Genomic DNA, 13,837 nt, shown 5'->3' with positions numbered 1-13,837 from the left:
TCTGTGATGGTAAAAGTGCTGCTGTCACTGGTGCCCTCTGAGACACAGACCTGTGTCTCTGGTATACAGAGGGGTCTGACAGCCTGAATGAAGATGCTGTTATTCTTTGTGTTGGACTGCCATCTTGTGTTGCAGTTAAGAATTGTTTTTAATCTTTAAACACACCATTTTGTGCATGCTTACACAGAGTAATAAAAAGACTGGAGACAAGTAATATTAACTGTATTTATCTTGTACTGATGCTTTTTCAGAAACCACATCACATCTACTCCTCATGCACCATCACATAGTACATAAACTTTCTCTTACATGTAGATCTCTGCATGTTAACTGTGCCGTCTGACTTAGGATAATCACAGTAACACAATCCAGTATTAATTGTGTGTAAATATTTATTAACAAGGTGAAGTTGAAGATGACACAGGGTGTAGGTGAGGAACTTTGCAGTATTTACTGCTTGCAGCATGAGTTAAATTAAGGAAAGCTTCACAGTTCAGGATCAGAGAGAAATATCTACACATCAGCTACACTACAGGTCAAAAGCTTTAGAAACATCCTTCGATTTCCACTTATTTAATGCAGTTAAAGTTCAATAACTAGCTTGAAATGGTACAAAGGCAAGTGTTGAACTTCCACAACAAAAAAGGTAAGGTTACCCAAAACTGAAAAAAAATGTACATTTCAGAATTATACAAAAGGCCTTTTTCAGGGAACAAAAATGGGTTGAAATTTAAAGCTGTTCTGCATTAATGGAGGTTAATCAAGCCTTGAAAGCTGGTGCTACAAACTCCTACAGGTGTTCCATCTTTTCTGCATTTCTTCCAACCCCCTCTGTCTGCATAAAAGTGCTGGAACACACTGTGGTACCACACCCATGAGCATCAGGTGAACAGTACTGCAGAAAGTAGTGTGTTGCTATAGAAATGGTGAGAAAAGGGCAATTAACAATGGAAGAGAGACAGACCATCATAACACTTAAAAGTGTAGAGTATGTTCATACAGAGAAATTGCCAAGAAGAGCACAGCTTAATCACGGTCATAGGAAGCCTCAGTTTAAAGTTTGAAGAGAAGACTTTGAGCTGCAGGATTGACAGGATGAGTTGCAGCAAGAAAGCCACATGTCAGAATAAAACACTGGATTGCCTGGACCATGAAACATTAGACTACTGAATGAAAGAAGGTATTTGGACTGATGAATCAAAATTGTAAATCTTTAGTTCATGCAGGATCTTTGTACGACGTTGAGTAGATGAACGGATGTTTCCACAGTGTGTGGCATCAACCAGGTGATGGTCTGGGGCTGTTTTGCTGGATCCAGGATCGGTGACTTGTCTAGAGTGCGACGCACACAGCAGTGGCAGCTGTTCTGTTTGTTTACTAAAAAAAAGCTGATCGCTGCATGAGGATCAGTTTGTTTGGTCCACAAGTTCTTACAAACAGCTGAACCTGAAGCTCCAAGTCCAGTTTGAGAAATATGTGTCATCTAAAAAGATTTCATTGCCTTTGACAGTTGAAATCACAAGTACACAAGGCCGAACCCCAGTCTGTCTAGAAACACATGGACACAAAAACACATCCTGCATAGCCTTGATTATCTAATGTTATCCTTCAGCTTATTCTAAGGCTCAGTTCATCTTATTCACACTCTTTAACCAGAGACTTAAACTAAAACTATTATCAGTGCATATGTACATGCAGCAAAGACTCTCAAGCGCTCTGCGTCCACTCTTCGGTACTTCAGCCCAGTCTTAGCAGAAGAAGCTCATGATCCTCAAACACAGAGTGCCAACTCGAGCACATTTGCATTGTGTATATATTCAAATAATAAAACAGCTTTATTTAATTATTTATAAACAATTTATACTTTTTCAACCCAAACAGTCTGAACATTACTCATCAGAGATGTTAGATGTCTACAGTCGTCTGCTGGGTGTTCAGCAGAGTCCTGACTCATCGTGACATCAGTCACAGGCCAGCTCTTGGGGGGAAAGAGGCTGTTCATCCTCTGGATCATCATGAGTGTTAGAACGGCGTTTTCTTTTGTAGATCAAAAATCCAACAACTAAAACAACAGCAGAAACGCCGATGATCAGTGCAACAGATCCTCCTGTCGCACCTGCAGGTGAGAAACAGCTGTGAGGTGTCAGGTAGGCAACGAGTGAAGAACAGAATCTATTTCTTTGTCAAGTTCCAAGAAAAACGTGTGAATAAAGAATGACAACACTGTGCATTTGAAGTATTTCAATACTGCCAGAGCTGATAAGAGGATTTATATTTATGGGGGAAAATACCATTTAAATTTCCCCCAGACAGACTGATTCATAAATGTCTTTGTTTCTGCTCTAACCTTACCCAAACAATGCTGCTCTACAACTCTAGACTACCAGCCACAAAGACAACAGCTGGAGAAACATCTGTCTACCTCTGACATCCACCAGCTCATCCATACAACAAACACACATCAACAACCAGGAAGCAGCTTCACCTCTGATCACACGCACACTCAACTCTACTCACTCACCTGAACGATCAGTAACACTCAGACGTACGTAGCTGATGTATTTCCATGAGCGTGTTTCTTCCATAAAGACACCGCACATGTATGTTCCACTGTCAGCAGGCGTCAGATCGTTCACAATCATAGACATGTTTCCATCCGTCATCTGTATGTCCAGGAAATCCACGCGGTTCTTAAAAGACCGATCCTGGTTGTCTCGTTCAAAATTCCCGTTCTGGTACGAAAGAACATATTCACCTTCCATACGAGATCTCATCCATTTTACACCTGTGATGTTGATGTTTGAACTTTGACATGGCAGAGTGACATTTTGCCCAGACTCAGCTTTGATGTTCATTTTCTGACCTGAAAGAGAAAACAACACAGAGCAGAGAGGTTAAAGGTCAAAGTACATTTATGATCAGAATGATTGACTTTAAATATTTTGTTTATTTCCTTTGACATTTGAGTTTTTACTAGTGCAAAATTAAATCAAAATTAAAGCTAATTCATTTGCCATGAGTTGAGTTTTTAGTCATGTTGGATTTAATGAACCTCTGAACATCCAGCAGGTCACCAGTGACCCACTGAGGGGGAATTTTAGCCTCATGCTAAACATGCAAAGTGTCAGAAATACAAGATGTTAGCTAGCATTCATAGATGTGTCCTTTCAGCTGCTCTGATCCAACCTTTGGTCTCTAAGGAAGAGGCTTCAGGGAGATGTTTGCTACGTTGGACTGTAGGACCATCAGAAATGTGTGCAGTAACAAAACAGGCAGCACTGAAAGGAGCTCTAAGTGTTTGTGTTGTTCAATGATTTGTGCACAACAACAAAAATGGGACCTCTCTCATCCATCAGTCATCATGTGGACATTTTTCTTACAGACGCCACAACTTTATCATCCACCAGCTCATCCATACAACAACAAACATCAACAACCAGGAAGCAGCTTCACCTCTGATCACACACACACTCAACTCTACTCACTCACCTGGAGGAACGACAATCAGATAGTTGTTAATGAGCAATTTCCATGAGCGTGTTTCCTCCATGAAGACACGGCACATGTATGTTCCACTGTCAGCCGTGTTCGCATCCTTCAGAATCAAAGACACGTCTCCATTCTTCATCTGTCTGTCCTGCAAAGTCAGACGGCTCTTAAAAGATGGATGCTGGTTGTCTGGATTTAAATGCCCGTCCTGGTACAAAAGGACATATTTATCTCTGAGGTCAGCCCTGCTCCATTTTACACGTTTACTGTTGTTTGGAGCTCGACATGTCAGAGTGACTTTCTGTCCAGACTCAGCTGGGATGATTTTGTGGTCTGAAAGAGAAAACAGAACAGAGCAGAGAGATGTTAGTTGTTTATTTACGTTTACATCTGAGTTTTAGGGCATTGTGGTGGTGTGGTAGTTATCACTTTTGCCTCTCAGAAAAGTCCTTGGTTCAAATCCATGATCTACTCTTTCTGTATTAGCCCTGCAGACGGGCACCCTGTCCAGGCTTCACCTGCTACTAACTCAGTATCTGTGATACACTCCAGGCCCAATAACCTTGGCTTAGTTAAACAGAAGGAGATGAATTGAAGTTTTTTGCCATTTTCTCTTTAATTCATGTAAACTCCTAGCATCCACCAGATCATCAGTGTAGCCTCATGCTAAACACAACAGCTAGTGGACCTCTGAAATCCACAGCAACTGGGCCTCGCCCACCATAATGGTATGTAAGAAGGATGGGATATACTGTCTCTGTGTTGTTGGCTATCCACTGGACCCAGTAGCAGTTTTTGATATAGGCGACATGGGCGGTTGCCCAGGGAGGCATCGTGGTAGGGGCGGCAAAAAAACGTTGCTGAGACTCATGCTGGACTCATGTTTCCCCAACATCATGCCAGCGGATTTTGGGGATGGCATAGGCACCAATCGGTTTTCTATCGCCCGTTTGCTGGGAGTAAGGGCGTCCTCTGTTTGCGAGGTGTGCCTGCTGCTTGCGGCACAGGGAGGAGGGGAAGATGGGCAAGAAAAGTTCAAAGCCATCAGGTGCTCAGTTCAGAAAAAAATGGAAAAAAGAGGAAGAGAAACAAGTAAAGATACAGGTAAGCAGATGAAATGGCAGGTCATGTATCCTGAAACATAATAATCAGAGTGGGGTTAGATTTAAGCTCACCCGAAACTTTGGCTGATTTTTATCTGCATGTTTTCAGTGAGATATAGATTCTCTGCCGGGACTACTGAATGATTTACAGAAGTTTACAGTTACCTTGCTCACTCACCTAGAGGAACACTGAGGTTGATGGTGATGTTTTTCCATGAACGTGTTTCTTCTATTTCAAAAAGACACTTGTATGTTCCAGAGTCAACAGTGGTCACTTTCTTCAGAATCAAAGACACGTCTCCACCCTTCATCTGTCTGTCTCGCAGAGCCACTCGGTTCTTATATGATGGATGCTGGTTGTTTGGAACAAAACGCCCATCCTGGTACAAAAAGACATTTTTTGGTTCCAGGTCAGCTCTGCTCCAAACTACAGCTGAGATCTTATTGGTAATTTGACATGGCAGAGTGACGTCCTGCCCAGACTCGGCTGTGATGTTCATCTGGTCTGAAAGAGGAAACAACACAGAGCAGAGAGGTTAAAGGTCAACATGCAATTATAAGCAGAATAATTTACTTTAAAAATGTATTTTATTTCGTTTGACATGTTTAGTTCCCATGTTAACGTCTTAAAGTCCAGCAGAGGCCTGTACTATAAAGCAGCATTTGGGTTCAGGGTTAGCACTGGGTTATTTGTGCTGGGAAGGTGGTTCGCGTCTTATAACATCCAGTCCATGGTAACTTTCGCTATGCTTTGAACCTGCTCAGATCCAGATTGAAACATCAATCAGGTTCCACAGGATAAAAACATGTGCTAAATTAGCCACACCCCATTTTTCAGTTATTTATTTGTAAAAAATGTTTGGAATCATGTATGATTTTCCTTCCACTTCTCACGTGTACACCACTTTGTGTTGGTCTTTCACGTGGAATTCGAATAAAACTGATTTATGTTTGTGGCTGTAAATGTGGAAAAGTTCAAGGGGGCCGAAAACTTTTGCAAGCCACTGTATGCATATGGAACAGGCCTGTGTTTGAATTTAGTTTTAATATTCAATCTTTGTTCTCAAATGAAAAAATGGAAGTGTTGCAGGAATTGCCTTAACTCATATGTGATGAAAGCTCAGTGGTTTGTGGTGTGTGCGTGAGCATAGGTAACGTTTTTGTTTTACAGCATGTTTTCAGTGTCAAATAGATTATCTGCTGGGAGAATACAGAAAGCTGTACCTTACTAAAGCCAATGAATGAAACACAAACTTCATGCCAGATTTACAGAAAAATAATTTTTATCTGACTCACTCACCTGGAGAAACATTCAGATTGATGGTGACGTATTTCCATGAGCCTGTTTCTGCTATTTTAACACGACACTTGTATGTTCCAGTGTCAGCAGTGGTCACTTTCTTCACAATCAAAGAGGCATCTCCATCCTTCATCCCTCTGTCCCGCAGAGCCACTCGGTTCTTGTATGATGGATGCTGGTTGTTTGGAACAAAACCCCCATCCTGGTACAAATAGACATTTTTTTGTCCCAGGCCCGCTCTGCTCCACTCCACAGCTGTGATGTTATTGGTAACTCGACATGTCAGAGTGACGTCCTGTCCAGACACAGCTTTGATGTTTATCTGGACTAAAAGAAGAAACAACACAGAGCAGAGAGGTTAACGATCATCATACAATTATGAGCAGAATTATTGACCTTTTGTTTAATTGTTGTTTATTTCTCCTCCGTGAGTTGCCACCTTATGGTGGTAAAGGAGACTGTGTGTTCCTGGGATCCCAGGGGCTATGTTGTCTTGGACCTTTTGCTCCATGATGGGGTTTCCTATGGGAAACTGGTCCTCAGTGAGGAACCAAACAAAGAGACATTTATAGGACACCTTTTAGAAGGTTCCCCCCAAGGGTTCCCCCTGCTTGGGATAGCACTCTGCACCAGAGCCAGGCCCGGGGAGGGCACCCGAGGGTGAGTGTCTGGTGGTCATGTGGTACCGGCTGGACACAGCCTGAAAATGGGACATGGGTGCATCCTCAGGAGGCACCGTAGCGCTTGGGTCCAATGTTTGTCAGAAGTGAGAAGGAGGATCCAAATAACAGACAGTGGCAGAGGTGCGAGTGAGTTTTATTTACAGTGAACAATAACCAAGGCGAGGGCAGAACTGAACATAAACATAAACTGGGAAAAGACTAACAAACAAACGTGAAAACATAAGTACAGTGGGACATACACAGAGATGGCAGATGGAGAAGGCTGGACACAGAGACACGGAGTAACACACGTGATGACGAGCACAGGCAGACACACAGTGATCAAGGGATGGGAGACAGGAGGGGAACACACCTGGGAGAAATCAAAGCTGACGAGGCAGGGGAACGTAACCTGAACACACTCGCATAAGACAAGGACTTTCAGAATAAAACAGGAAACTAACAGACACAGAGGACCAGACAAGACGCTGAACTTAACAGACTCACGAGCAGACACAGTGACACCATGGACAGACAGAGGGAAAACAGGCCGGCATAAAACCAAACTCTAACACACAGCAAACCTACAAAAAGACATGACAGAATGAACAAGAACATAGAATAATAGTCCTCAGACTCAGGACTCTAACTGCTCCTGAAGGTTTTTCATGTTCGAAATAGAATAAAGGGCCATGCTCCAGCTGATGTTTAGCCAGTATTTTATTTTATTTTCACCAGCAAACACTATGGTGAAATGATCAATGAAAAACACGGATATAACATCAGCAGAACAAAAATTACAACTCAAATAAAACATCCACACAAAGTAAATGCACCAACATACCGTGTGCGCCTTTCTACTGAACATTCATGAGCGATTATAGTCCATATCTTCCATATTTCCACCTTTTACACAAACCAACATTCTCTTTCTGACTGGAGCCTTCAGTCTCTGGTGACATGTGCTTAATTGAGCATCACCCCAAAGCATGCGCACCACAAAGCACCACACTCAGGTCCACCAGTAGGTGGCGACAACACAACACAAATCCAGATTAAACACCAAATTTTGAACATTGCAATCACATAATAATTACATTTCAGTGCGACAGCTACAAGGACCATGACAGAAGGTGGTTTGCCTCTTACAACAGTGCACTGCCACGGTAACTCATGCTAACATTTAACTAGTTAACTTATGCTGTGAACACAACCTGCTCTGGATCAGATTAAGATCCAGATTAGAGATCATTAGGTTTCGAACATCTATGGACCGTTCAGTTCTCCAGAAAATAAATAGCATAACTATTCCTGGATGATCCCTCAGTCCTCTGCGCGCAAAGAACGGGAGGGTCTAATTTTTTTTTTGTTTTGTTTGTGATTGGGTCTAATGTCTTTCCCTGATGAGCATCAGTAATAAATAATAAATAATGTCACATTTTAGATTCAACTTTATCTTGTGATTTTCTATTTTTATCTTCTGTTAGAAGCAAAGACATTTTACAACAGTTGTTCTATAAGCGTTAATATCTGATCGAAAGCAAAGTACCTGCACTTTGCTTGTCGAACTCATATTAGATTTTGACGAAGACAAAGTTTGAATTCAGGTTTTGTATTTAATGTTAAACAGCACATAGTTAGCATTTAATCAATGTCTTTTCATCCCCTGACTGATTATCCTGATGTCCAATGTCAGTTTGAATAAATTCAGCATACCCTGGATGTTGATATCACTTCCTAGAACAGGACGCAGGTCACTAAGGACCATCTGCTTTGAGGGCTCAGATGAGTAGAAAAGCACTATATAAGAACCAGTCCATTTACCATCTGTGGGTGAATTTTTGCCTCATGCTATATTCACAAAGTGTCAGAAACTACAAGCTGTTAGCTTCCACAGAACAAAATCATGTGCTGTCAACCTCTGACATCCACCAGCTCATCCATACAACAAACAAACTTCAAGAACCAGGAAGCAGCTTCACCTCTGATCACACACACACTCAACTCTACTCACTCACCTGGAGGATCAACTCTCAGGTTGATGATGGTGAACTTCCACGAGCGTGTTTCTCTCAAAAAGACACGACACTTGTATGTTCCAGAGTCAGCAGTGGTCGCTTTCTTCAGAATCAGAGACACGTCTCCACCCTTCATCCCTCTGTCCCGCAGAGCCACTCGGTTCTTATATGATGGATGCTGGTTGTTTGGAACAAAACCCCCATCCTGGTACAAAAAGACATTTTTTTGTCCCAGGTTAGCTCTGCTCCACTCTACAGCTGTGATGTTATTTGTAACTCGACATGTCAGAGTGACGTCATGTCCAGACTGGGTTGTGATGTTTATCTGGACTGAAAGAAAAAAACAACACAGAGCAGAGAGGTTAAAGGTCAACATACAATTATGAGCAGCATTATTTTAAATATGTTGTTTACTTTAAGTAATTTTAACATCTTAACCTCCATCAGTGTTCTGTACTATGAAGCAGCATTTGGGATCATGGTTAACATTGGGCTTTCTGTGCTAAGAAAGTGGTTCGCTTCTGATAAGAGTGCATCACCAAGGTATCTTATGCTAACTTTTAACTAGCTAGCTTATTGTTACTGTTGGAGATTGTTAAATGTTGTCATTGTGTTTCTTAAATTTGTAAAGTCTTGGTTCAAGCAGTGGGATCATGATCCTGATTACCTCTCCAGCCACTCTGTGCTGGGGGAGGATTTATCACCTACTTTTATGATCCTTTTGGTGAGCAGGAGATCTCACACACACACACACACACACACACATTCTTGCACATGCATACAGGTGCACACACGTACACAAACATAGTGCCGTGTCTTTGTAACCAAGGGGGGTTACGAGGGGAGGTGCTTTTGCTGTGATGCGTACTGTAACTGTCACGTCAATAAAAAGGCTACGGCTGCTCTTTGAAGGATTTGGGCTGGAGTCAGGTGAGGAGCGTGAGCTCCACGAGCTGGTTCTGACCCAAACTTCCCTCGTTAGCGAGTGAAAAAGCCGGTTGAAGATGTTCAGTCTTGTTTTCCGTTCTTCATGAGGAATAAGTCTCTAAACTAGCCAGGCCTGTGGAAACACAGATCCAACAGTTACCTCACCAGATCCATAGTAAGGAGAGCGCTGTCAAGTGACGCACTTCAAGAACAGTTTCCCATCTCTCTGATTTTCTGCATTATTCATTTGCTTATTACCCACCAGTCTTCTGTTGTGTACACCGCTCTTGGCCGCTGTCTTTTTTTTCCTACTTAAATGACCCTGGACAAGAAAGCCTAATATCTGCTATTCAGTACTGAAGAAATTTAAACGTTTCAAAAATATGTAAAAGTGCAGAATATTTTTAAGGTTATCTGCTATAAAAAGTCAGGCCAGGAAAATCTCCTTCATGTTTTTCTGTGTTTTATTCTCAGTTACTTTGACACAAAGGCATCTGCTGTGATGTTCACAATTCCGATGAAGTCTCACAAGTGTCAGTACTGATATATGATCAGAATTATTATATTTCTGACTGTCGGAGGCAAAAATGAATCGCATCAAAACCTCGTGAATCAGAATCGAATGGATTATAGAAATCAGTGATGATACTCAGCCCTAGTGAGTAGCCTAGGCCTGGTCCGTCTAAAATTCATAGCCAGTGCTCTGACACGGAGCCATCAACCTCTGAACGCTGAAAAAGCACAGTGTATCCAGAAAACACACCATAAGCCGTGATAAATGCACTGCCCAAGTGTCCCCTCTCCCCACTGCCTTTCAGCTGCAGGCAGCAACAGCAGGTCGTCAGAGGAGTAGTGGTAGTAGTAGGTCGCGAACAAAACAGCTCTTTAGAGCCGGATCTTTGAAGTGAACGACGCGAGACAGGGTTTTTTTTTCTTTCTCTCACCCTCTCTCTCTCTCCCACTTTTTTTCTGCTTCACTCCACAGGCGAGCCTTGTGCTTTGCGCTGGGAAGAGGGGAGAGGGGTTACACTCACAGTACACTCACACTCACAGCAGCACAGGAACAGAGCGGGAGGGAGAGAGAGAGAGAAAGAGCCAGGGACAACAACGTCACATTAGAAAGGTATAGTAATCATCCACAACTATTTTCAGTTGCGGATGATAAAGGATTCAGAAAGTTTATTTGACAGAGAATGTACATCTTCTTTTTGTTTTCATATTTTAATTTATATTTAGTTGTGTTGTGGTTTGCAGTGTTTTGTGTTGTTTCACTTTAAATTTGTTTAAAAGGAAAACCCTGAAAATTTAAATAGTTAAACGTTGAAATGTGAATAGTTGGTTTTTGTATTATATGATTTATTTATTACATTTTATGTGGAGTGAATAAATAAAAGTATATTTACGGTGGCCCCTAGAGACAAAGCAGGTACAAACTTCAAAACACGTACAAAAAGACAACAGAAGTGCTCGCTTATTGTTACTAGGCTCAGTGTTGAGCTTTTGTTACCTATTGGCTACACAAGCCAGCAAGTACCAACAACCGGATTTGGTGTGTGGTAGTAAGAGGTAAATGAACATTTTTCTTTTTTTTAAATTATTTGAATATATATGAGTGCTTGTGTATAAATACACAAACAACACAAATATGCTTTCAATTGTGTAATTTAAGTGATCTAGGTAGCTCTGTTTGGGAAGTTCAGTTAACGCTAGAAATGTGTTTTGGAGTTTGTACGTGCTTTGTCTCTATGGGCCACCGCATATATTTATATATGAATTGAATTGAAATTTATTTCAGTCAACAACAACACAACAAATTATAATTTTACATAAAAGTACTCAAATAGTAACCGAAAAAGGAATAGGCTGAAGCCTTGTGGCTTATACTTATCCTATCCCTTACCCCCATAGAAATAATCAAATCCTTAACCAAGAAAATAAATAGCATTGATAAATAAGTTGTATAACAGTTTGAAAAGAAAACAATGATAAATCAAAATTATTTTTTTTAAACCATCACAAAAAATTTTTAACAAACCAAATTTCTATAACCTTGTATAATACAAATTTTTAAAATCCTCCTGAAGAATGACAAAGAAAAACACATCTTCAGTTCATCATTAAGTCCATTCCACAATTTCACTCCCAAAACTGACACACATCTATACTTAACATTGGTTCTCACTTTAGGTATTTCAAACTTATAAGACCCCCTCAAATCATATTTTCCATCTCTTAGTTGAAACATACTTAAAATACAAATTGGAACATTCTTTTTCATCACACGATATATCATTTCTAAAGTTTTAGAATATATAATGTCCATGAATTTTAACATAGATGATCCTACAAAAAACTGGTTGGTGGACTCCCTATATCCAACTTTATTTATTATTCTAATAGCTCTTTTTTGCAATTTAAATATTGAATCCAAATATGTTTCGTAAGTGTTCCCCCATATATAAACATATATAAATAAAACCACGGGGTTTTTTTTACATTAGTAATTCCTTTTGTGCATAATTTTATATTGTTGTTAATAATTAATTAATTAAAAGCAACAAAACAACCTGAAGAGCCGGATGTGAGCCGAAAGAGCCGGTTTTCTAGAAAGAGCCGTAAATCCCATCACTACAGAGGAGGCCGATATGTTGATTAAGTTTAATATTGTCTACAATATTGGCAAAGAGTTCCGAACACATACAGGAAGGGGCCCTCCCGCACATCCTCCCCACAGCCTGGAATACATTTCCCTTTAAAGGCGTAGCATCGTGAACTGTGAACCTCGCCAACTTCTGCTTCCACAGAACAACAACACGTGCTCGTAAAACGTAAACATGTGTGAGAGAAAGCAGCCTCTCATTATAAGACACTGTGAGTCTCTGCATGCTGCCTTTATGGAGCTACAGCTGTTTATATACACTGAACAAAAAGCTTTGTAGCTGTATACTGACTCCTGACACTACAACACATCACACTGACACACACATTACACTTCTTTGTCTCTGTCACAGCTGGATTACAGATGTTAACTCCACCCACCCTCGTTTCGCCTTCGTCTACTCCTCGTTTTCTCAGAAGAGCATCATCTAACAGCAAATCTCACCTGCAGAGACGACCGTGAAGACGCTGAAAAACAGCAAAGTTGAGCCGAGTGTGACACCGACAGCAGACATTTCTCAACTCCAAACTTCAGAGTCAGAGAGAGCGAGAGAGAAGTGACGTCAGGCTGGCTGGACCCGAGCCAACCAATGGTTGCGCTGATCTGAAAATCTCTGGACAAACAAACGTTACGTAGTAATTTACGTCCTCAGGTTGTGATGGTCTGAGCATCTGTTTGTAACGAATCTGACTAAATCAGTTTCCCCTCCTTTAAAGACTCTGAGCTCTCACAAGTTGTTGGCATATCTGTTATAGAGAAACTTATATTTGGGAGTAAATGTTTGCGAAAATTACATTTTAAAAAAACTACACACCTTTTAAAATTTTGTCCCTGAAAAAATGTGTTGTGTAGTTAATGAGAGATCTTTAGTTCAAGGGATTTTTGAAAAAGGCCTGTCTGTTTGTGTTTCCTTATTGGCAGATAAAGTTTGATTTGGAAAAATTAACAAAATATATTTTTTTAAATCTTGTGATCCAAAAAAGAAAAATGATGGTGGACTAAAAGTTTTACGTTTTTCAGTGTTATATAATGTTGCTTTTAAAAACATCAGTTGAGCAACATTATTGCATAAACGTGATGAGGAAATGAAAGAGTTGTCCAGAAAGTTGCCCAGTTTTCATGAGAAAGCTCTTCTGGCTCAGTTCCAGTGTGAGCGATGTGTTCACACTGTGAGGGATCAGGGCTGTCCTGCTGTCACATGCAGACATGCTGAGACCTTTAAGTCTGCATTTATGATGAATTTGTCTAATGAGAATTACCAAACTTATATCATAAACCATGAGGAGACACGTGATAGTTCAAATATTAAGGAAACTCTCTTTATCTTTATTCAGACCTTTGTTCTGCTCTACACTCTACCTGCTGCTCCTCTTTCTCCATCCTGTGTTCATGACATATTTACACCAGAAGCTCGGTGGGAACAAAAACAGAGAAAAAAATCAATTTATAATGAGGATTGTAAAGAAAAGAGTTGGATGTTTTTCTTTCTTTCTTTCTTTCTACAGCCTCACTTCCTGCCTGCGTACTATATGGGTCAGAGGATGGAGTCAAGCAAGCCAACAAATAACATTTTGTGTTGAAAGCAGAAAAACTAGAGATCAGAGTTACAGAGTTCTGCTGTAACACCCAGTTTTACTAGTAATGGCAGCAGATTTTTAATGTGATTCGAGGCCTTTTCA

At 40.7% G+C, this 13,837-nt stretch overlaps 1 protein-coding gene across 1 annotated transcript; it reads right to left on the bottom strand.

Moving 5' to 3' along the window:
- Positions 1 to 234: 234 nt before the first annotated feature.
- On the bottom strand, positions 235 to 12,702 carry LOC134618382 (butyrophilin-like protein 2). The gene is made up of 7 exons (XM_063463754.1): positions 12,603 to 12,702; positions 8,573 to 8,902; positions 5,893 to 6,219; positions 4,771 to 5,097; positions 3,490 to 3,822; positions 2,522 to 2,863; positions 235 to 2,116 (listed from the first exon to the last, which is right to left on the bottom strand). Exons 1-7 carry the CDS (start codon positions 12,670 to 12,672, stop codon positions 1,962 to 1,964), a joined length of 1,884 nt encoding a protein of 627 aa, XP_063319824.1. The 5' UTR covers positions 12,673 to 12,702; the 3' UTR covers positions 235 to 1,961.
- Between the last annotated feature and the right edge of the window lie 1,135 nt (positions 12,703 to 13,837).

Source organism: Pelmatolapia mariae, linkage group LG3_W (genome assembly GCF_036321145.2).
Source record: "Pelmatolapia mariae isolate MD_Pm_ZW linkage group LG3_W, Pm_UMD_F_2, whole genome shotgun sequence".
In the NCBI taxonomy this organism is placed as follows: domain Eukaryota; kingdom Metazoa; phylum Chordata; class Actinopteri; order Cichliformes; family Cichlidae; genus Pelmatolapia; species Pelmatolapia mariae.
This window is presented reverse-complemented; position numbering and strand designations above follow the sequence as displayed.